This window comes from Lutzomyia longipalpis, chromosome 3, assembly GCF_024334085.1.
Source record: "Lutzomyia longipalpis isolate SR_M1_2022 chromosome 3, ASM2433408v1".
NCBI classification, from domain to species: Eukaryota; Metazoa; Arthropoda; class Insecta; order Diptera; family Psychodidae; genus Lutzomyia; species Lutzomyia longipalpis.
Window position 1 is genome coordinate 1,067,470 of NC_074709.1, and position 22,353 is coordinate 1,089,822.

The 22,353-nt window shown below is 36.7% G+C and overlaps 9 protein-coding genes across 10 annotated transcripts in view; 3 read left to right on the forward strand and 6 right to left on the reverse strand.

Annotated features, from left to right (window-relative positions):
* LOC129793963 (semaphorin-2A) overlaps positions 1-22,353 on the reverse strand; it is a 256,900-nt gene that overhangs the window by 209,315 nt on the left and 25,232 nt on the right. The window lies entirely within an intron of this gene.
* Positions 10,891-11,754, reverse strand: LOC129793968 (uncharacterized). Its single transcript, XM_055834517.1, has one exon. The coding sequence runs from the start codon at positions 11,714-11,716 to the stop codon at positions 10,991-10,993; it is 726 nt and encodes a 241-aa protein (XP_055690492.1). The 5' UTR covers positions 11,717-11,754; the 3' UTR covers positions 10,891-10,990.
* LOC129793969 (uncharacterized) lies at positions 13,367-14,219 on the reverse strand. The gene has a single exon (XM_055834518.1). It carries the CDS (start codon positions 14,188-14,190, stop codon positions 13,471-13,473), a length of 720 nt encoding a protein of 239 aa, XP_055690493.1. The 5' UTR covers positions 14,191-14,219; the 3' UTR covers positions 13,367-13,470.
* LOC129793967 (uncharacterized) lies at positions 15,281-16,978 on the forward strand. 2 transcript variants are annotated; one of them, XM_055834515.1, is made up of 3 exons: positions 15,281-15,892; positions 16,526-16,704; positions 16,778-16,978. In XM_055834515.1, exons 1-3 carry the CDS (start codon positions 15,442-15,444, stop codon positions 16,883-16,885), a joined length of 738 nt encoding a protein of 245 aa, XP_055690490.1. In that variant the 5' UTR covers positions 15,281-15,441; the 3' UTR covers positions 16,886-16,978. The 2 variants fall into 2 exon arrangements, with proteins under 2 accessions (XP_055690490.1, XP_055690489.1); XM_055834514.1 differs by having other exon boundaries at positions 15,285-15,892; positions 16,523-16,704.
* On the reverse strand, positions 16,895-17,828 carry LOC129793970 (protein G12-like). The gene is made up of 2 exons (XM_055834519.1): positions 17,395-17,828; positions 16,895-17,284 (listed from the first exon to the last, which is right to left on the reverse strand). Exons 1-2 carry the CDS (start codon positions 17,774-17,776, stop codon positions 16,998-17,000), a joined length of 669 nt encoding a protein of 222 aa, XP_055690494.1. The 5' UTR covers positions 17,777-17,828; the 3' UTR covers positions 16,895-16,997.
* Positions 17,826-18,589, reverse strand: LOC129793973 (protein G12-like). The gene has a single exon (XM_055834522.1). The coding sequence runs from the start codon at positions 18,535-18,537 to the stop codon at positions 17,908-17,910; it is 630 nt and encodes a 209-aa protein (XP_055690497.1). The 5' UTR covers positions 18,538-18,589; the 3' UTR covers positions 17,826-17,907.
* On the reverse strand, positions 18,620-19,335 carry LOC129793976 (protein G12-like). Its single transcript, XM_055834524.1, has one exon. The coding sequence runs from the start codon at positions 19,315-19,317 to the stop codon at positions 18,700-18,702; it is 618 nt and encodes a 205-aa protein (XP_055690499.1). The 5' UTR covers positions 19,318-19,335; the 3' UTR covers positions 18,620-18,699.
* On the forward strand, positions 19,361-20,311 carry LOC129793974 (protein G12-like). The gene has a single exon (XM_055834523.1). The coding sequence runs from the start codon at positions 19,582-19,584 to the stop codon at positions 20,206-20,208; it is 627 nt and encodes a 208-aa protein (XP_055690498.1). The 5' UTR covers positions 19,361-19,581; the 3' UTR covers positions 20,209-20,311.
* Positions 20,748-22,043, forward strand: LOC129793972 (protein G12-like). The gene has a single exon (XM_055834521.1). It carries the CDS (start codon positions 21,318-21,320, stop codon positions 21,966-21,968), a length of 651 nt encoding a protein of 216 aa, XP_055690496.1. The 5' UTR covers positions 20,748-21,317; the 3' UTR covers positions 21,969-22,043.

Sequence of the window (22,353 nt, forward strand, 5' to 3'; positions counted from 1 at the left end):
TTTCCCAAATTCTCTTCAAACATTATTGGTCAATAATTTTCGAAGATTGGTCCATGGCAGCGATTATATCCCCTAGAATTGGACCTGTTCTCTCCACCACTCAGTGCGGATTCTGCAAAATATTCTCATTATAAATTCAACTTGCATCGTGTTTAATTTCCCCGCGTGCAAAATCGTGCATATTTATCCGATTGTCTCGCAATTATTATTGGAAGATGATGTCTCGGGGGTGTCTCTGCGGTGCAAAAATCAATATTACACAGCGGGGAGCTATTATTTGCAACCCTTTACCCGGCATTGCTATATATACCTAAAATATTACAACGCAAAAGGTATTACGTGATTTAATTTCCAATTAATAATCGCCCGAGCGCATGAAAAAGTTGGAAAATTTCCGCCTTCGAACATTCTTTTACTGTCCACAAATTTTCACAGCAATTTTCGCATGTAACTCATTAACTTCCATAGAATTCTGTGAGCAATGTTGAGTTTGGGGGGAGAGCCGCCAGAGAACACCGTCGCGGCGGGAAAATGCACAATTTGGTGGAAACAAAGAAAAATCCTCTGTGACAACACGAGTTAAATGTGATGAAAATAATTCAATGTTCATTTTCTATTCAATTAACTGCTTTCAACCCTTTTTTTACGAATTTCTACAAAAGCCCAACTTCAAATTTTTATACAGACTGACAAAAGAAAGACAGTAAAATTTAATAGAAAAATTTTATATCAATTGAAATTTTAAATTCGAAGCACGTCTTTCGAAGCAAATTGATCCACTCTCTTTGCAATTGCAAAAGGAATAGATAAAGGGAGACATTTTTGAGTGATAAGTGCTAAAACCATGGAGGAGAAGTGACAAAACTTCAAAGAGAATAATGTATAACGGAGATTTCTTTTTAATTTAATTATGAAAAAATATGGCAGCATGTTTTTCTTTTATAATTCTTTCAGACTTGAGTACTTTAGTCTTAAAGAGATTGTTTAATCCTTATTAAAATTATAATTTTTCAATTGATATAACGTTGAGCATCAAATTTCCCGATTTTTCCGGGAATTTCAGGAAATTCAGGTCTATCTAATAATCTATAAAGGATTAGAAATTCATGGAATAAAAACTAACACTCTCTGGGTCTTCTTTTTCTCTCAGTTTCTTGTATTTTTTGGGAATCAAACAATCATTTATTTTGTTAGCCACCCATAACCAAACACCGTGGTTTTATCCCAAAAATAGCACAAAATGCCAATAATACGCACAGGATTTTCCTTTGGAGACATCCCTTTTGGGAAAATCATTAGAAGAGTTTTGGGGAGTTATTGCGACAAAAGAGGAATTGATGAAAAATATATGAGGTTTTTGCTTGAAATAGGAGTGGTGGTGGGTAAAGAAATGAAATCACTAGAGAAATTACTTCAATTTCTCTTCCGTGAGCCTTATTGAAACTCTCCCGATCATCGATATTTCACAATAGGGTGAACCATGGGGTTCTCCTATATGGTGAAGCGCACCGTTTGTAACCATTTTCAAAAGCATTTTCCACAATTTCATTATATTATTGCCCCAAAAAGGTTTGGGGGCGAAATCATCTCATATAAAAATTTTTGTGACTTTTATTGGGAAGATTCATTTTATTGAATTAGCTTTTTTCTCCACACACAAAACCATCTAGCCACGTGTTTCTTTTTTTGGAAGATGGCCTGACAACCAGGTGGATTGATATGTGGGATGTGTGTGGGATTGATATTCGCTGCCGTTATAGATAAATTGTGTAAATCTGACATAATTTTGTTATACACATAACGACTAGAGATGACGGCCTCTCATGTAGCTCAGATGAGACCCAAGAAAGGAATGAGTCAGCAAAATACCTTTGATAAATCACGTGAAAGCACATTTAGAAAATTGATGCACATCCATTGACCCCCTCTTGGCATTCACATCAAAATGTCAAAGTGCAACGGACAAGAAATACATGAAAATAATGATGATGAAAAATAAATAAATTGATAATGACAAACTTGTAAAAATGATGATAAATCTTAAGAAAAACTCTCAGGCATGAATTCTCTAAGAGGGAAAAACTCCCGTGATAAACTCCTGAAGGCTTTAGCGCTTTAAAAGAAACGTGAAAACCGCGAAAATCTTACGGGAGTTTATCACAGATGCATTATTTTTCTTAGAGGATCATTTAAGTTTACTTCTTAAGTAGTGGCTAATTTCTTTCCCTCGTTATAATCTTTTTTCTAACATTTGAAGATTCTTTTTTAACTATTAATTTTAGTTTAGATACCCAAATACCCTTCCCTGGCTACGCCACTGCCAAAAACGACATTTTCCTCCAGAAAAGCCAAAATATATAACATTTTTTGCAGGACAGTAGATGGTAGACTTTTGAGATAATATTTAATACATGTGGAAGATATAGAGAAAATATTCAGGTGGAACTTTTCTTTAAAAATGATTGTGAGAAAGAATTCATGAGGATGAGTTACAGGTGGTACGACGATAATTCTCAAGGTATAGGAGATGGAGGAAAAAGAGAGATGTGTTTTTGTCCTCCAGATATATCGTATACACGTGTATTATTTCCGTGTGCACTTAAGGAAATACCCTGTGTGCACGTTGGAAAACCAAGAGCGTACGCCCAGGGTTCACTTTTCAGGAAAACGCCATACACAAGCCTTTGCGGAAGGAGTTGCTTATGTCAACGTTTATTTATCGTATTGTGGCTTCCTGGTCCTCCGCATGCCTTATCCTCCGCCCATATTTCCCCCCATTTTCTCCCTTCCGTCTGCACCCATTCTCCTGACTCTTCTCAAAATTCTGGACGTTCACTGTGGAAACTCGCAGTGAAAAAAAATCTTACTAATCCCAAAATAAAAAAAGAAAATTCTTTATTGTGAAATAAATTGTTGAATTTATTGAATTTCTTGTTAGAGATCGATATTTTGGAAATTATTGAAAATTTAGTGAGAGAGAAAAGTTGGTGAAATGGAGGAAAAATCTTTGATTTATTCATCATTTGAACAACACTACTAATTCCTCCGCTTTTCAACAACTACACTCAAAATTAATTCAATCCAAACCCTTTCTCTAGCAGACAACTTCATTCCCCCCCCCCCCCCCGCTTTATCCTCACAAGTATGAAAATGTAAGACTAAAATTTTCCATATATAGTACCACAAAAGCACCAATTGAAAATTAGTGGTCATCACACTCAACTTAATACAGAAACCAGAGAAAGCTTTTGAGTGAGGAAAACTTTTGCACATTGGAAATTTATAATTGGTTTATCGGGTGGGAAGTTTTCACTTCTCTCCACCTAGGTAGTACCTGCTTTTTGCTTCCACCCCCCCATCCCATTCGTCCACTCGTATAAAATGTTCATTTTCTAAAAGTGAACTTTTCACCCCTGCTCCCCACCCCCCATCAGACTTGTTGTCTCCAGAAGTACTTGATGATTGACCCCTTCCCGATTCGTGATGGAGCTTCCTACACTTACAATTATTTCAACAAACAATCAATGTGGGGGGTATTGGGAATCTCGTTAGCACCTCTACTTTGTATTGAAATTTACTCCAGCGGAAAAATCAATTAAATGCACCATCACTAAATCATATAAATAATTTCGGACAATTTCATGTCATTCGCTTTATCATCATTATCACCGATTCTCATTATATGCATGCTCCAGCAAATGTAGATAGTTGATCGGATTATCGATACTATCGCATACATAATCTAAAAACAAATTATTTCCCATTATAGAGCTGATAGAGCTCACACAATGTACAACGTAAATTCCATGCTGCAAAATTCTCCCGCGAATCATTTCAATTAGTTCGGAATTGAGAGTGTTGGTGCGCTCTAAATCAACTAAAATTTAATATAGAGCTGAATAAATTGAAAGATTATTCTTTTAATTTGTTTGAAAGACTTTTTTACACTCCCACATATAATAATTTTTCCATAAAACTTTGCAATATGTCGTGAATATCACCTCTTAAGTGTGTGGTGGAAAATGATTATGTTTATCCTGTGTCGCCATTCTTTTGGGATTTTTCACGATACTTTGCGCAAGAGGAGATGCTGAATGCGAGGAGCCCCATTGGGGTAGACAAAAGAGGGTTGTGAAAGAAGTTGAAATTATCAACCACTTTACATACTTTTCCCCATCCATGCAGACAATAAAGCCAGACGCAGTGATGATTTTCAATGAGGATCTCTTTGTGGAAAGTGTGAAAATTATTTCATTGCAGTTCCACCCCTTTTTTCATGACTCTTCACACCACCCCTCCCCCCTCTCCGCCTCCCGCCCTCCCATCTCGCATATGGTAATACTCTTTTCATATCATTTTCACGATGAGCAATACGACACTCTCTTAAGTGGTTTTTCACTATGACGACACAAAAAAAGCGTGTGGAGCTTTAGGGGGAGGTATATGTGCACAAAAAAACACCCCAGTAGAGGGAGTTTTGGAAAAAAGGGGTTGTCGGAGAGAGAGCTTTCGGTGAGGGGATGCTACGAGAGGGGGTTGGGGTTAATGTGTAGAGCCAATGAGTCGGAAATTCAAATTGCAAATAAATAACAAAAGGATGAAATTAACTCTAAATTTTCCCTGTGAAAAGCCAATAATTGAGCTTATAATTTTCACACAATAGTACGCGCGCAACCCTTTGCCCATCAACCCCAACATAGAGAAGCTATTCCAAAAACCCTTGCATGGCAATTTTGGTTGAATAAATGCGGCATATTTCTGCATTTAATGTCATAAACGTCAAACAATTCCGCGGTTCAATCAATGGTCTCGATAATTGTTATACTGTTTACCTCCCCCATTGAGCGGCTTTTCACAACAACCACCCCCTCTGGCAATTTTTTTTTCCAACCCTTTTGCTGTTTGTCCTGCGAATTAGATGTGCGGGGAGTTGTTTGAAAAAAAAACTCCAACCATCTGCAGGCAAAAGGAAAAATCAATAACACCCACTAATTGCAATAATATATGTATAAATTTTTCCTGCTTTTTTTTTCCACCCCCACATTATCCATTTTCCATCCCTTTGCAGTCGTGGAGGATTCTCTCTTGTGTCCCTCTGATGGCAAATGTGCACGCAGTGTGTAGCAAAATGTTTCTGGTGTAACGAATAAAACCACACGTAATAATTATTAAACTGCACGAGGGAATGCAAATCCCTTTTATCCTCCCAAAACTCCCCCGACGGCAACCCCACAACACTTTTCCCAACCACTCTTATACTCTCTGCCGTCCATGATACAATTCCACCGCATTCCTTTTGTTAGCAGACCAACCGCATTCGCGAATGTGAAGCGGCGAATTGGGTTGTTTTGCGGAATCCAAACCACCCCCACCCCCCAATGTTGGGGGTGCACAACACTGAAACTGATAGGCATCATGTACTCTGGCGGCTATCGTGGGTATTTTACGGGGATTTTGTTTATTAATTTTCATGGCATCAAAAGAAAAGAATCATAAATGAATCAGTTTATCTGCTTGTGAATGCTCAAGCAAACTACAAAAAAACTACATACTACAGATTGCATCGAAAGTGAAGTTCATATAATTAAAAAGTCATGATTATGTACTCTATGCTGCTTTCCTTATGCGATTTTTTTTTCACTGATAAGATGAAAAGAATTTTTTTTTCATCTTAGATCCTTCTACAATCTATCCCAGATAGTCTAAAACATTCACAAAGCTACACCATCTTTACATTTTCATCCTCGTGTGCATGGGAATGCAAAAAGGCTCCCATTGTCGCACTTTCAGACGCACTGGGAGTGTTCTGTGTGTATGCAGAAAAATATATTTCGCGGCGCACGGGATGGGAAAAGCATGGCAAAGAGTGTTGTTCCCAGTCTGGCAAACAAAAGAGTCTAATACAGCAAAAATTACACTCTCTGAAAACACTTCGTGCAAAAAAGTTTCACCATTAATTTTTGACGCCTTCCCCGGGTAGTATGCTTTCATCTCGCTGCATGGAAATTAGGAGGTTCGCACTGGGGAAAACCCTTCAATGGTTGTGCCGGATTCAATGGGTGGATTGTCGTAAATTATTTCATGATTAAAAAATATGGGAATCATGCATGTACCCGCTTCCACGGGACAAGTTAGAAAAAAAATGCGAAATATGTATACCTTCATCTGTGGTTTTGTTGTGCTGCCACACCGAAGGGGTTGACTTTGGTGCGAGACTGAGCTGCAAAGGTGGGCGCGAAATGCACAGCAGGGTGCGTTTTTTTTGTACACAACACCATGGAATACGAAAAATTAATGGAGGTAGATTGGAAATGCGAAAATATCAGATTTCTTTTGAAATAAAACTCTATATTTCGAATAAACAATGAAATCGTGCATGAAATTGCTTTCAACATTTTGAAAATGGTATGTAGAAACTTTTAAAAAAATTAGAAAATAAAACGATAAACATTAAAAAACAATTATTTGTTTAAAAAAAAACTTCAGACGTTAAAGTGAACGACAATTGTTAAAAAAAAGACACGTCACACATTAGAAAATAAATGCCAAACGTTTATAGTGTCAAGTAGATTTATAAACCATTCAACATTTTCAATATTTAGGGAAAAATCTTAAAACAGAAGTTTTCTGTTTTGATCAATGTAAATTTCTTTCTACATTCCTATCATGCTGGACACAAGAAAGTTCAGATCTCTCTAATTCTTTAGATATTTTTAATTGAATTTTGATGATTTTTAAAACATTTTTGGCATTTTCCTTGTATTTCCTGAATTATTCGTTTGTTTTTTCATTGTTTTTCTGATTTTTAATTCTACATAAGCTTAGTTCAATTTTTAAATATTTTATTTTTATCTTTCTTTTACTCACATTTTTTTGTATTAAACCTAATCTTAAAATTATCTTCATTTTCCTGTTCGAAAAATAAGTATTTTCCCAAAATTTTTCTATTTTTTGGATATTTTTTTGACCTCACTTCCCATTTTAAGAACATTTTAGAATAGTTGTTTTAAATTATTTTATAATTATGGCTGCATATTAAGGCCTCCGTGTAGTTTTCTATTAAAGGATTATTATTTAAAATCTGAGCACCATACATTATACAAACCATGGATTTCCCAAAAAATCTCAGTTGAAACCCTTTTTCCAAGTTACCATATATACTTCAATGCGACCGTAACAATTTTGCTGTGTCGTTTGCACTTTGTTTTGGAGGTTTGTTTACCTAAAAATGAAAAGGAGAGAAAAAGAGAGACATTGTAATTAAAATTGATACTTTTCCGGAGAAATGGAAACTATTTCTGGTCAATTTGTGGGCATATCTGCAGTTGGTAATGGAATTTTTGAACAACCACCCCCTCTACCCCATATTTGCCACACCAATGCGTCCCCAAAAGTCCTTTGTATAACATGCCCGGGTAAATGTTGGAGTATTTCGATATGGTTTTTGGGTTAAATGATAAATGCCCTTTTTTGACCGTGTTCATTTCAATTAATTTATAAATACCCCAAACCACCTGATATTATGTCAATTTGATGACATCCACACACACAATTAATTGCATTCTATCATTATTTAAATTATTCTCCAAACCACAAAGCTCTTTCCATTAAAATTTTTTCAAGTGCTTTCAGGGGTTAGAAATGTAATATAATTATTTTGTAAACCACAAAAATATTTTAACTGGATTTTAAAGGTTTTTACTTTAATTGAATTAATCATAATTTGCATAATTTCATAATGGGATAAAAAAGGAAAATTATGCTTTTTTGCTACATAACTACCAGGGTGACTACAATATGATAGATAACACAAAATTATTAGTGATAAAAAAAAAACTATTGCTCCATCTCTATTACCCTAATTTATGTAAATTAGGAAAACCGTCAGAATTTCACAGCTGAATTTAAAAAATCATTTTTTTTCTCTAACATAGTATTTGTTATTTTTCCACCCATATACAAATACAGTATATTCATTAAAAATGTCCTTTCCGCTTAATCACTTCCCCACCCATTTTGGTGGAAAATTGAAACTTTTCCTCCGTAGCAGAGGAATGGAAAAAAAATTGGGAAGTTATAATTCATTCAGTGTGGACGCAATTTGCGTGCATTTTGCACTAATTGCTGGAAATTTTGAATGTTTGCCAGAATTTTAGTGTGATTTATATTAAACAATTTCATTTTGGAAGGTGGTGGACACATCGCAAAATCCTTCCCCACTTTTTGGGCATAATCTACCTTTAAAGGCATTAATTAAAATCCCCGCACACACATTAAAAACCTCTTTGGAATTTTAATGTTATATTATGCTCCTATTTGGGATGAGAATTTTCCAGCCAGGGGAAAATATTCTATCATGGACACAATAGAGCTTTGGGGGTTTATATCGTATAAAGTTTAGCATTGAATTTCAGTTTACAACAGCAGTGAGTGGCTGGGAGTGTTTGATGTTTCAGGGATCTGAGGTCGTGATAATAACCAATTGTTGTATCGTATTGTCCACTAGAGTGCTGCTTCGAGTGTGTATTTCACGGGAGAAGAGAAATATCATTGGCCTCATCATGATTCACACTATTCCAGGAATCTATTTAGCAGACTCCTCATCACTACCCCTTGTAGCCATTTTAAATGCCAAGGGGTGATTAAGGGAAAGGTTTTTGCTTAAATCATGAGTTTCTGAAGGACTCTTAAACTAATATTTCAGATTTTTCAAAATATTTTAATTCTTTTTGATTTTTATTATTTTTTAATAATTTTTTAGCTTTTCATAATTTTACTTTTTTCTATAATATTTTCAATAATTAATTCTTCAGTTCTATTTTTTATAATTAAGCTTTTCAATTTTTCTTTAATTGAACCTTAGGTTTTTTTAATAAAATTTTTTAATATAATTTTTATTTAATAACATTTTTAGTAAATAGTTTTTCAGATCCTTTTAGAAATTCAATTTCTTAATATTTTTCTTATAATTTAAATGTTTATTAGTTTTTGTTACCTAATTTAATTTAAATCTATAAGAAGTCCAAACATCAAAATTTGTAATCTGACTTAAAAATTTCAAGACCGACTTAAAAATTTTAAGTTAGACTTTTAAAAAATGACTTAAAACCTTAAGACCGACTTAATTTTTTAAGCCCGACTGAGTAGTGAATTCCACCCTATACCTACCTATTATATTTTTTGAATTTTTTTTAAAGAAAAACTTGATAATCCTACCCCTATACACAGAATAGAAAGGTCTTGACCAAGTAGCTGACCCCTTGACATTCTAAAATGCCCAACAATGAGTACGCTAGCCCATTCCCTGTCACCCTTATGTACTCATAGGTGTCCAACATCATCGTCGGCCGTGTACAATTGATGTCACCAACATGTTTAATCAAAAGCAGGGTGGTTCTTGGTCTACCCCATTCTCAGGCTAACACCGAATTCGCAAGTTTCTCCGCTCACGAGATATACGTCCGTGTAGTACTGCTGTGTGCACTACACACCGAACCAGAGGATGGCGTCTGTTTGCGGTTATGTGCTATGGTTTAGGCACCCCTACCCCCCATACACAGGGTCCACATACATTCGGTCATAGGAGGGGGGTGGTGGTGGATTTGTACGCCAAAGAGCAAATCAATAAACTCAGAGCAGCTTGCATTGTCTCACGACCCGTGAGGGGTCCACATAAAAGCTACAAAAGGATTATTTTTTGCACTACAATCCCCCTTGAAAAAAAAGAAGAGAAAAGCTAAGAAAAGTAGCAAAAGTACGCTAGTTTTGGTTGTTGCGGTGAAAATGGGTGCATTTTCAAGTGTCAAATTTTCGTGGGGGGGGGAAAACTCCTCTCTGTGCCTGGATGAGTGACTTGGGGAAACAGGAAATTGAATAGAGAACTCTGAGAATGTTGTTCCTTATATGGAGAAACTTCTCTCCCTTTCAACTTTATATCCCTTATTTCAATGGGGAAGTTTCCTGCTGGCGGAAATCTCATGGAAAAGTTGAGGCATTTAACATATCTTCAAATTTCCTCCGCATGGTGCTCACAGGGAAAGGAGGATGCGAATGAAGGATCAGACGAATGGGAAAAGATGGAAAAAATATATAACTGTGCAATGGAGAAATTGGCACCCAGACGTGAGTACGATTTTCCATTGTATGGGAAAAGTTTGTCTTGATCTGAATGTCAAGGGAAGACGTTGTATTACATGGCAGTGTACTAAATATCTCGTAGGGTGATGCTTCCAATTTGAAGATAGTTGAGTTACATGTAGAAATTCTTTAGCTCTTTTCATAAAGGCAAAAAAAAAGAGAATAAATGATCTGAGTTACTTAGCAAACTTTTATCTTCATTAGGAAGATTGCTGTGTAAGTTCACTTGGTAAAACATATCAATAACAATTTGCACATTAGCATTATGGAGGCAAAGATTTTATTTATCATAAAGTTATCCAAATTTACCATCGATATGTTTTTAGCATATCTAGAAACTTCTTTAATTTTCTTTAATAATGATATGCTATCTATCATTGTTTTGTACGTTATCTTGATGGGCGAATGAACATAGAATTGAAAGCTCTTCAAGATAACATAATGATGTTTTGTTGTTAGTGTGATAGGTCTGATATAAGGTCAATACATACATACAATTAGTATGGCCGGTTTTACTTAATTTCAATTCTACGTGGATTTAAATTTAGAGGTATTTTTACCCAAATTTTCATGTAAATGAAAATTCTCAAGGCCCTAAAAAACAAATTCAAAGTATCATAAATATTGTTTAGTTTTCCAAACTAATTCGCTTTCTTTTATGCAGCGAATTACTTAAAACTTGGCTTAAAAAATTAACCAATCACACTTTTCTTTTAAATTTTGAATCAAGAAACGAATAAAACGAACAAAATATATATTTCCAATCATCTAAAGCTGCTACTTTTTATTTTTAAAAACTCTTGTCACGACATTTTTGTGTACAAGGAACAACTTTTCTGGATTAAATGTGGATTTAATGGAATCCAAGGATGCTCATTTGGAGTTTACCCATCTTGTCGAGGCACACACCACGCTCACGGAGAGCATCGGTGAGTTCAATGAAGCGCTCAGACTGAAGAACAGCCTCAACACGCTGCAAGAATGCATCGCTGGTGACGATCCCGACGAATTTGGCAAAGACACCACCATTGGCAACCTTTTCAAGGTGAAGAGCACGAAGTTCCTCATGAGGAAGGATGGCCATAACACGATCAATGAGTCCACAGAGTCCTCCGGTGGTTTGAGACTCAACTGGCTCAGGCAGAGGCAGAATTTCAATTTCAGACTCGAAAGCAGTCAAGGCACGCATTGTGAGATCCTGTCCCTCAATGTGTTGCTCAACAAAGTGACTGAAGAGCTCCTGAACTTCAGGGAGATCTCCAATCTCCTTCATGGCAACGTGGAATTGTGGGGAGCGCATGTACTTGATGGTCTTGCGGAATTCCTTGTCATTCTTGAAGGCATCCCTCACGAGCTGACGAAGTTCCCTGCGTGGCAGAAGCCTCATGAAATCACGAACATCCTTGAGGAATTCACGGAGTTCAGGGCTCATTTCGGGCATATGTGGTGGGCGAACTTGTGGTGGCTCAGGTCGTGGGAAAGATGCATCGTCAGAATCTAACTTTGCCAGTGGATTGAATGGCAAATGCAGTGCCACCGTGGCGGCCACAAACACGGACAAGCAAATCAAAACCTTCATCTTGTATTTAGCGCACTTGAAGTCAATTCAACTGAAACTGCTTCAAAAATCCACCAACCCATTCTTTTATACTCAATTCTAGATATTCTCTCCAGACATCGGCTGATTTATCAAATTTCTAATTAATTAAATTATGTCTCCCACTCTGGAAGGTGTTTCTGTGATTTCGGCAGTCAACACCTCGCCAAGAAGATGCCTATCGTACTATTTTTGCGGTTTTTACGGTGATTTTTTTTCACAATTCATTGTGAGTCATTGAGCTTTGAGGAAAGCGCGCGCATGGTTAAAAAACAAAACAAAAAGTCATTCATTTTTTTTTTAATATTGTGTCCTATACGATGAATTATGAGCAGTCACGGAGGAAATCATGTTGTACATCCAAACAGTAATAAAAAATCAAAGTCATTGTGACAAATGTAGTTCAGTTTGTCGGGCAATTAGATCTACGGTAGCTGAGAGGTTTTAGTCTCTTATAGACTAACAAAGTGACGAAGGTTTGATTTCCGAAATGAATTACCTGATGGACAAAATATTTTTTCTATGCAAATTGATATAAAGGAATTTACAGAAAAAATATAAATTAAAATAAAGGAAAAAGAAAAATTGGGAAAAACAGGAAAAAACGGAAAATATTAAGGAAAAAAAAAGAAAATTTGGGGATACAACAAATCTATACAGAAAACTAAGGAATAATGCCGAACTATATTTTTCCATAACAGTTAAGTGTTAACTGTTCATTTTTTTTAAACTTAAGTTTAAGTTTAAGTTAACCTTAAGTTAATCTTAACTCGTTTAAATTTAAGTTTAACTCAGGCGTATTGGCTGTGTTATAAGTTAACAAATTAAGTAAGTTAAAAAAAATACAACAAAGAAATGTTAGGAAAAACGAGGAACTTACAAATTAATATTAGGAAAAAAAAAGAAGAACATATGAAGAATAATTTTCAATACGTATTTTTATCCTATCTGTTTCCTTTATATCCTTTCTTATTTCCTTTCCTATCCGTTAGTAGGATCTCTAAAAATATCGTTGTCTTACTTAAAAAATTTAAAAAAAAAGCCTTTATAAATTGAAAACAATTTAATTTTTATTATCAAAAGTCTCATCCTTCCGTATTAGCCCAAGTCTTCCCTATCAATATCTACTAATTTTACCAAATATCAAACTTTTTGTCGAAGATATCTCAATTTTTGTGCCCCTTCCCACGAATTACTTCTTTTTTAGATTTTTCAGCAGCTTTTCACATTTTATTTAATTCTAGAATAATAAAGAAATAAATACTGAAAGATAATTTCCCACTATATGTCTCCCACCACTTTAATTCATAAACTCTTATCTTCTCAATAATTAAGATAAAACATTGAGAAAGCACCTGTCTTTGACACACCTTCATACATAACAAACAAAAACCATTGGCGCTATCGAACACTGCCTATTTGTAGCTGATAAAAATTCCTTGTTTTTGAAAGATTTAAATCTTGAGATATATTAAAAGATATAATTAAAAACAAGAATAATTTACTCGTGGTTTTTGTAAATGTATAAGAAATGCGTATAAGGAAATCTTTGACACGCAGAACTAAAGAAATCTTAAATTCTCCCTGAAGTCTTCCCTGAGAAACAAATTTTTAGGGGATTAAAACATAAAATTCCAATCAAGCCACTTAAGATTTATTAATTTCACATCTTGGCACAACATTTTGGTGAATATGTAATGACTGTGAGGCGTGTTGGTGGTTCCTTTAAGTTGCATTTAGTGGAATCCAAAAACATTCATTGGGAGTTCAACGAATTTGTCGAGGCACACACCATGCTCACGGAGGACGCCATCGAGTTCGAGGAAGCGCTCAGACTGGATAACAGCATGGAAGCCCTGTTGGAATCTATCGCTGGTCAAAAAGCTGACGATCTCGGCAAAAACTCCACCTTTAGCAACCTTCTCACGGTGAAGAGCACGAAGTTTCTCATGGGGAAGGATGGCAATTATACGATCAATGAGTCCACAAATTCCACCACCGGGATGTTGCTCAACAGTTCCGGGCAGAGTCTCAATTTCGATCTCATCATTGAGTGCAACAAGGGCACGAATAGCGAGATCTTCACCCTGAATTTCGTGATGCTCCTTGAAGGGACGGAAGAGTTCCTGCACCTCTGGGATGCTTTCGATCTCCTTCATGATTTTGTGGAATTTCGGGGACTGCAGGAATGTGACGGTTTGGCGGAACTGTTCGTCATTCTTGAAGGCATCCTTTACGAGCTTTCGGAGTTTCTTGTGTGGCAGTGCTTCCATGAAATCACGGATGTCATTCATGAGCTCCTCAATTTCGGGAGATACATGCTCTGGAATGTGTGGTGGAACAGCATTGACCTCACCATCCTCTGGCAGTGGTCTTGGTGGTCGCTGGAATCCAGCTGGCAAGTGCAGTGCCACCGTGGCGGCCACAAAAACAGACAAGCAAATCAAAACCTTCATCTTGCGTTCAAGTGCTTTCGATTGAAACTACCGCATCAGCACACAGAATTATTCTTTTATACCCACCCACTGATTTTCTACCATTTTGCGCATTGTCGAATTTCCAATTAATTAAATGTGTCTCCACACCGTGTGTTTACGTGATTTCAGCAATTTCAAGTATATCACACCCCGCATAAGATCCCAATCACACTATTTTTATTTGTCTTCAATGGTGATTTTTTTTCACACTTCACAAACACTCTTTTGATGAGTCATTGATGGGGGGAATTTTCGGGAAAGGCGCGCAAGAGCTATGTTTTAGTGTTTGGGACAAACAGAGAATTTTTTTTGCATAAATAAATAAAGTAAACAGTAAAAGAATAAATAGAAATAAGTAAGAATCTGCAGCAACTGCATTTCAGGTCTGTTGTGACATCATTTTCCCTTTTATTTGAGTATGAATCGAATATCTTTTAATGTGGAAAACAAAACAGAAAGTCATTCACATTCAGTTCTTTGATTGTTGTCTCTTGATGAATGACGAGCATTCTAAGGAGAAATTATTTTGTCCCTTCTGACGCCTAAAAAAATCACAGAGTCATTCTGATAATAAAAATTTTCGATAAGGCTGATGATTAGTCAATTATTTGTTGTTCTTCTTTGCACTTTTAACCTTGAATAGAGCCTTGAGTTATATTACTTGTGGAATTTTTATTAATTACTTTCAATATTTAATGTGAATTATATGTAACTATGTACCTACACATAGGTAAATCAAATAAATCTTTAATTTGACTTGATATAAGAAAACTTTCCGTTTATCAACTGAGCTTAAATTCCATGAAACAGTTACTGAAACATCCAACAAACACTTTATTATATATTGTTAACATACATACATAAAATGTACATACATTGTCTCAAAAAGCCCTCTTCAATGGCAATCATGTATGATTTTTTTTTCTATAAATAAGAACTAAATTTACTCAATGACCCTCGCCTCCCCACAGTCACTTCTTATCAGCCATTCACGTCTCCGTGGGCAAAACGTGTGGTCGCGGCGGAGTGCGGTCATTGAGTTAAGTGCAATACAGAAGAAGAATCTTCCGTTCAGCATAACACTTTAGATTTGATTGCTTTTGATTGCTCTCAGGCGAGCGTAAATAGTATTAAGTAAATTATGTGTAAGGCCTGGCGAGCCACTCAATTGGATGGTCAGTCCAAGTGTGGGATTTGATCGAGTGAGACACGGTGAAAGCTGATAAGATCATGAGTGGCAAGAGTGCGGCTTTATTGGTGATTTTTAGCACCCTTTTAACCCCCAATGGCATCCTAGGGAGTCACCTGAATCACCCCAAGGCTGGTATTGGACCCCCAGAGCCGCGCGATGAGACAAAACAAGCATCAAAGCTTGATCTTAAGCAAGACATTGATGACTTCCTGGATTTAATACCCAAAGAGGAAATTCAAAATCTAACACGAAAATACTATTTTGGAGATAGTGAAGTTAGATTTGCCTATGAGTATTGTCAGAGTGATGAATTCCTTGCGTTACGGGAGAAAATCTTAAATCTACCGGAAGTTAGGGACTTCCTGAAATATCTCAATGATTCAGGTCTCAATTTGGTGGAGTTAGTGAACAAATTGGCCGGAATTGTGGGGCCACCGCGGGAGCCACTAGACACATCTGAAGAGGCATCCCTAGAAGAGAGTACAAACCGTAAGAGATGAGACTCAATTAATATTCAATCCATTGCGTTTAGTGTTGGAAGTGATGAAAGTTTTTCTCATCCTCAATTTTCCTCCCAGAATAAAAAAAATTCCTGTTGGGGAAAATTCGCTGATATTGCAGATTGATTGATTTGGGGCAATCTCAATAGGTCTGGTTACAGATAATCTAGGTCTGATATGCCATTTGTGTTTTAGACGACTGTGAATTCACTGTTAAATATAATTAAATTAAAATTAATTATCGATAATTATTTTAAGGGGAAATTAATTAATAAATAAATTGATTAATAATTTTCTTCAATTAATCGTTCAAAAAATGAATTTGAGATTTTATCAAAAATTATATAATATAAAATTTTTTTTTATAAATTATCGTTTATCTTTAAAAAAAAAAACATATTATTTCATTATTTAAATTTGAATAATTTTTAAAAGTGTTTAAGCAAAAATATCAATAAAATTTACAAAAAAAATCATTTTTATTAATAAATTCAATTAGGTTTCAACGAAACCTAATTTCATTCAACGAAATAATCCTAACATCGACTAATTCCTTCTCACATGAATCACAATGATCGTTAACTGGCTATACCTAACATGATATGTTTCTCACCCTTAGCAGCAGAGAGTGCAACGCATCAGGGTGGTGTGAGTGGCTTTGTGGACGCAATTGTGGGACTTTTGCCTCAGGATCAAATACTCTCGCTGTTCTTCCTTAAGTTAGAGACGAGTTCTGCATTTTCCAACCTCATCGAGCGAATTGGGAGCAGTGAATTCGAAAGAGTACTGGACTTTGTTGAGGTGAGTTAAGCTCCCCTTTCTCGCATTTATCCGCATCTCACCCAACCCACCAATCTAATTAAACAATGTTTAGAATTCCAGAGAACTCAAAAGCCTCCTGGCCACACTTCATCAACATGGAATCGATGTGAGCAAAATTGTACAGTCCGTTCAGGCGTTTTTCGGATGGGGCTCCTACTAAAATACTCAATTTTGTATGCTATTCAACACTTTATTCTGTCTCTCTTATCCGTGAACCACGGTGTTTTTTAAATAAACAAGGAAATTTTTAAATTTTTCTTGTGTTTACTTAATTAGTTGAGACCAAAAACAGCCAATGCAAGCTGTACGAGCTTGTGCACGTCCAAACCATGCTTACGGAAGCGCTTGAAGAGCTTCTGGGCAACTGGAGATAGCTCGAGTTTTTTGAGAACTTCCTTGAATTCGCTTGTTGAGAAGCATTCTACAAAGTTGGCAAAATCCTCACCATTGGCAACCTTCTGATCGAATAGAGCCTTAAGGTCATCCTTTGGGAGAACATCAATTACATCGTTGACAAGAGCATTGAATCCCCACGTGTACTCAATCTTTTCCTCAGGAGCTGATAAAATTAACAAGGATACAATATGATATTTAAAGCCTCTAAGATTTTTAGTTAGCCGATAATAAAAATTTAGCAAAAATTAAGAATGAAAATTTAAAACAACTCACCATCTTCTACGAAAACGAAGCCAACGGGGGTCAATTCAAAGTACTCAGCAAATTCATTAAGAACACCAAAAATGTTAAGACCACTCTCATTGAGATAAACCACAAAATTATGAACTTCACGAAGGGAAAAAAGATTATCCCAATGCTTGGCGAACTTATTCGTCTTGAGGTAGTTTAGAGTCTTATTGATGCCAGCGTTGTTCTCGTAGTGATCGTCAACAATGTCCAAAACCGTATCAACTGGGAGGAGATTGACAAAATCCGCAAAGTCTTGGTTCAGTTCGGGAGTATTGAAAGGATCTACAGTGTAGAAACTTTCAGAGTCTCCACTCTGAGCCACGACAGAGCACACGAGGCAGAAGATAGCAAAGATGGTCTTCATGGTTTGGAATATGGGCACAAACTGACTTCCCCATGGAATAGAACAACAATTTATAGTGAAGAAGATAAGTGTTTATTTCTCTTTTATAAGTAGGTGGGCTCTTCAAATTAATCCCAGTGCATTAAGAAGGCTTAATTCCATCCAAAGAATTGCTCCACTTCATGGAGATAGCCATCGAGATCAACTCCGTAGGACTTGACGGTGTTGACGAGGTCCAAAAGCTCATTGGAGTTGGCAACAAACTCCTTTATGGCGGCATAGTCGAAACCGGAGACAGTATCGAAGAACTGCTTGAATTCAGGGCTTGACTCGAGTTTCTCAACAACAAGAGCCTTGAATTCATCAAATGGCACTTCAGCTAGAAGCTCCTTGACGAGCTCGTTGAGACCAGCACCACTGGGTTTCCGGGTGACATCGCCGAAATCCACAAATGGTTTCTTCAGGAATTTGGCCACTTGATTGAGAACAGACAGAACATCAACACCAGAATCCTGGACGTACTTCAGGAAATGCTTCACGTGTTCATTGGTAAAAACTTGTTCCCACACAGCACTAAAGGTTTCTCCCTTCAAGTACTTTACGAACTGCTTGGTTTCCTTGTCCTTGGCGTAGTACTTAAGAGCAACACGCTTAACCTGAGCCAAGTTAACCAAATTCAAGAAATCGTCAGCATCTTCCTTTAGCCCACGCACTGCTGGTTTAGCAGAAACTGCAGCCACAAATGCTACCAGAGCAAAGAGAACAACAACTGAGGTTTTCATGATGATATGTTAGCTCACAGAAATCAATGGAGAAACTGATGCTTTTCCAAGCTGAGCATTGAATATTTATAAGACAGTCAAGTATCTCTTGAAAATTATTTTTTATTTATTTCAATTCATTGCAATTTATCATAAGTACACTTGAGGTGCATTAAGAATTAATTAGTAGGTCCAACCGAAGAATTGGGTAACACCCTCAACGAGAACATCAACAGGGATCTTGTAGTTGCGGAGACGTTGAACAAAGTCCTGAATTTCAGCAGAATTGGTAACGAAATCCTCCACAACTTTGTAGTCGATGCTTGTGATTTTCTGGTAGAGTTCCTGGAAGTCTTCACTGTTCTCCAATTTGTCATTAAGAAGAGCCTCAAACTTGTCAAGTGGGAGCAGACGTACGATTTCATTGTAGAGCCCCAGAAGACTACGTGAATGAATGTTAGCAATAGTAGGTTGGACATGGGGAAGTCCAAGGAGATCAGCCAGTTGGTTGATGAGGCTAGTTGGGTCGACATCCTTGCTTGCGAGATACTCCAAAACGTCCTTGGTGATGGGATGGGTGAAAACTTGATCCCAGACTTTCCTGAATTGAGCTCCCTTGAGGTACTTCACGAAATTCCTGGTTTCCCCATCGATAATGTAGTACTTGGTGACGACGCTCTGAATTGCATCAGCTGGGATAAGAGCCTCGAATTCTTTGAAGTCATCTTGGAGACTTCGGGGCTGGGCAGCCAAAGCCGAAACGGCGCAGGAGAGAAGGATGCAAGCAACGATGATCTTCATGGTTCTTGAACTGGTGATTCCAAAGGCAAAGTGCAACTACTTATACCCCACAGCGAAAAAATTCCAGTTACCAAGTACTTCAGTTCAATTGCTGCTACTTCAGCCACAATTGAGAGCCACTTCACACCCAATCCACCTCAGCCGGAAACAGATAAACTCATGGGGGAAGTTTGAGTATAAATTATGAAGAAAGTTCGACAAACAATCAGTCTAAAATCTTCTCTCATTTTATCAACGACAAAGGGATAAAGGCTCAAGTTGAAGATGAAATTCTTTGCTCTTTTTGCCATCATCGCCACTGTGGCTGCTTCTCAGGCCTTCACAGTTGAGAAGATCTCAACTCGTGGCTTGGATCAGGACTTCCAGGATTTCTTGGACTTGGTCCCAGTTGAGGCTATCATCAAACTAGCCGTCGACTACCTTGGCAGTGACAAGGAATTCCAAGCTGCCTATGCCTACTTGGCTAGCCCTGAATTCGCCAAACTGTGGGAAGGTTTCTTCAAGCTCAACGACGTCAAGGAATGCGCCAAATTCCTCCAAGCTGCTGGACTTGATGTCTACGACCTGCTCAACCAATTTGGTGGTCTCTTCAATCTTCCCCCAGTGAAGCCAAGCATTGTTCGTCGTGGAAGTGGTCTCGAGGGATTCCTCAATGATGTCTTGGCTCTTCTGCCCAAGGATAAGCTTGTTGCTCTCTTCAAGGAGAAGCTTCAGACCAGCCCTGAGTTCAAGGCTTTCGTCGATAAGGTCACCAGTCCTGAATTCGAGAAGCTCACCCAGAATGTTCTCAACAACAAAGAATTCCAGGATTACCTCAAGGAACTCAAAGCCCATGGATTTGATCTCAAGAAATTCTTCGAAATTGTCAAGAACTTCTTTGGCTTGAACTAATGCAGAAAATATCTGAATTGACCTCAATTTGACCTGAATTTACCCAAAATTGTTTGAAAAAAAACGGTTTTTTATGTTAATAAAATTTAAATAATATTGAAAATAAGTTTGTTTGCTTTTCTACACACTGTAAGATACTAAAATTAAGGAATAAAAGATAACAAGAAATTTTAAAAAATCTTTTTTTTATTTTTCAATTTTTCCTAATATTTCTAATATTGGGCCTAATTCAGCGCCCAAGAAACCCTTGAAATCTTTAAAATTTGTATTGAAATTTCAATCCACGCTAAAAGTTTTTCTTTAAGAAAAACTAAAGAAGAGAACTAAAGTTTTAGTTTTTGGAGAAATAAGCCATCAGAAAAAAATTGAATGTTTTTTTTACAAAAATTATATTGAAATAAAATTATATTTTCTTATTTAATATATTTTAGTTTTTATTTATTTTTTATTTGCAGACGTAATGCTTTATTCAGATTTCCCTGCTTTTCCAACTTTTCCTAAGCTTTCAAGTTTGAAAAAAAATTTGAATCTTTTTCCACAAATAAACATAAATAATCGACTTATAATTTAAAAAAAATATCCCATTTTCGCAAGAAAGAAAAGAAAATTTTATTGTTTTGAAGAAAAATAGTGTTTGAAAGAAAATTCTCAGATATTTTATAAACTTTCCTATATATTTCCACTTAACAAAAAACAAGCAAATATGTTCGAGTGAATCACACTTTAGTTCAATTCCCCATACATTTAGGCGATAAATTCCACTCTGATGAAATCACTTGAGAAATCTCGGTGCAAAATCCACGTGCAAAAGCTTGTTGGGAATGCAAAGAACCTTAATTGGAAAATCTAGAATGACTAATTTAATTGATTGGAATTAATTAAGAATGGAATAAGAGCGCTACGCTCTTTTTTCGCACCTGAAAATCTTTTTTTTTTTCTTCACCGGCTCTTTGTGTCACCCCCGATAGCATGCACTTTCCCCACCCGCCTGCATGTACTTATAAAAAGCTTTCGCTGGAGAAATTGAGCTTTCAGTGTTTAAGAGTTTGCGGAGAAATCCAACTAATTGTCGTGAGTGCTTTTTCGAAAGGTGTGTGAAGAGCGCGAAAATGAGATTCCATGTTGTTGTTCTGGCCGTTCTCGTGGGAGCTGCTTGGGGAAATCCTGTTGGGAACTTCCGAAAGGACATCGATGAGATCCTTTCGCTTCTTCCCATTGAGAAAATGAGACAAATTGCCGAGGACTACTATCATACAGATGGAGAAATTCAGGAAATTGTCACGTACCTCAAGGGGGATGAAGCCAAGAAGATTTATTCGGAAATAATGTCCATGAAGGAAGTGAGGGAGTTTGTGGAATTTCTCGGTAGTCAGGGACTCAAAACTGAGAGATTTGCCAGCCTTGAGGAGCTCCTGCGTCTCCCGAAGGAAGCTCCTGATGCCACAAAAGCCTCCATGCCACGAACTGGTGGACTATTGGGACTCATCTCTGACATCAAAGACTGTCTGCCACAGAAGGAACTTCGCAGAGTGCTCGTTCGTAAGCTTACCAACAGCCCTGGATTTGCAGCTGTCTACAAAAGAATTCAAGACTTTGATTTTGTCCATCTTGAGGAGTATGCCAATCAGTCTAAGGAGATTGCAGCTTTCGTAAAACGTATGAATGGCTATGGTATTGATGTTGATAAACTTGTAAAGCAATTTGCTGCTCTCGTTGGATGGCATAAAGATTCAGATGATGATTTTGATGTAGTCGAATGAAATCATTGCATAAATTGCATTTTTTTAATTGAAAAAAAAATATGTTGAGTAAATAAATAATCTCAAGTATGTAAACATCACGAGTATGACTAAACAACAACCTTCCACTTTAAGACTTTCCATCGATATCCGTATATGCGAGGAATTCTCACTGTCATCGTATCAATTGCTAAAAATGCAATCAACTCAAAAACATTTCTGTGATTTTCCTACAAACCACATCAAATTCAAATCAAACCTGATGCCTTGTCAATGAAGCACAATCATATTGACGCAGTACAGGTAAAAGGTCAAGATTCCAAAGAGAATTCTCGTCTTTCTTGGAAGAAATGTATATGAAAGGTAATTGACTGAGGTGGAAAGTATCGCGTCAAGTGATTTTCAA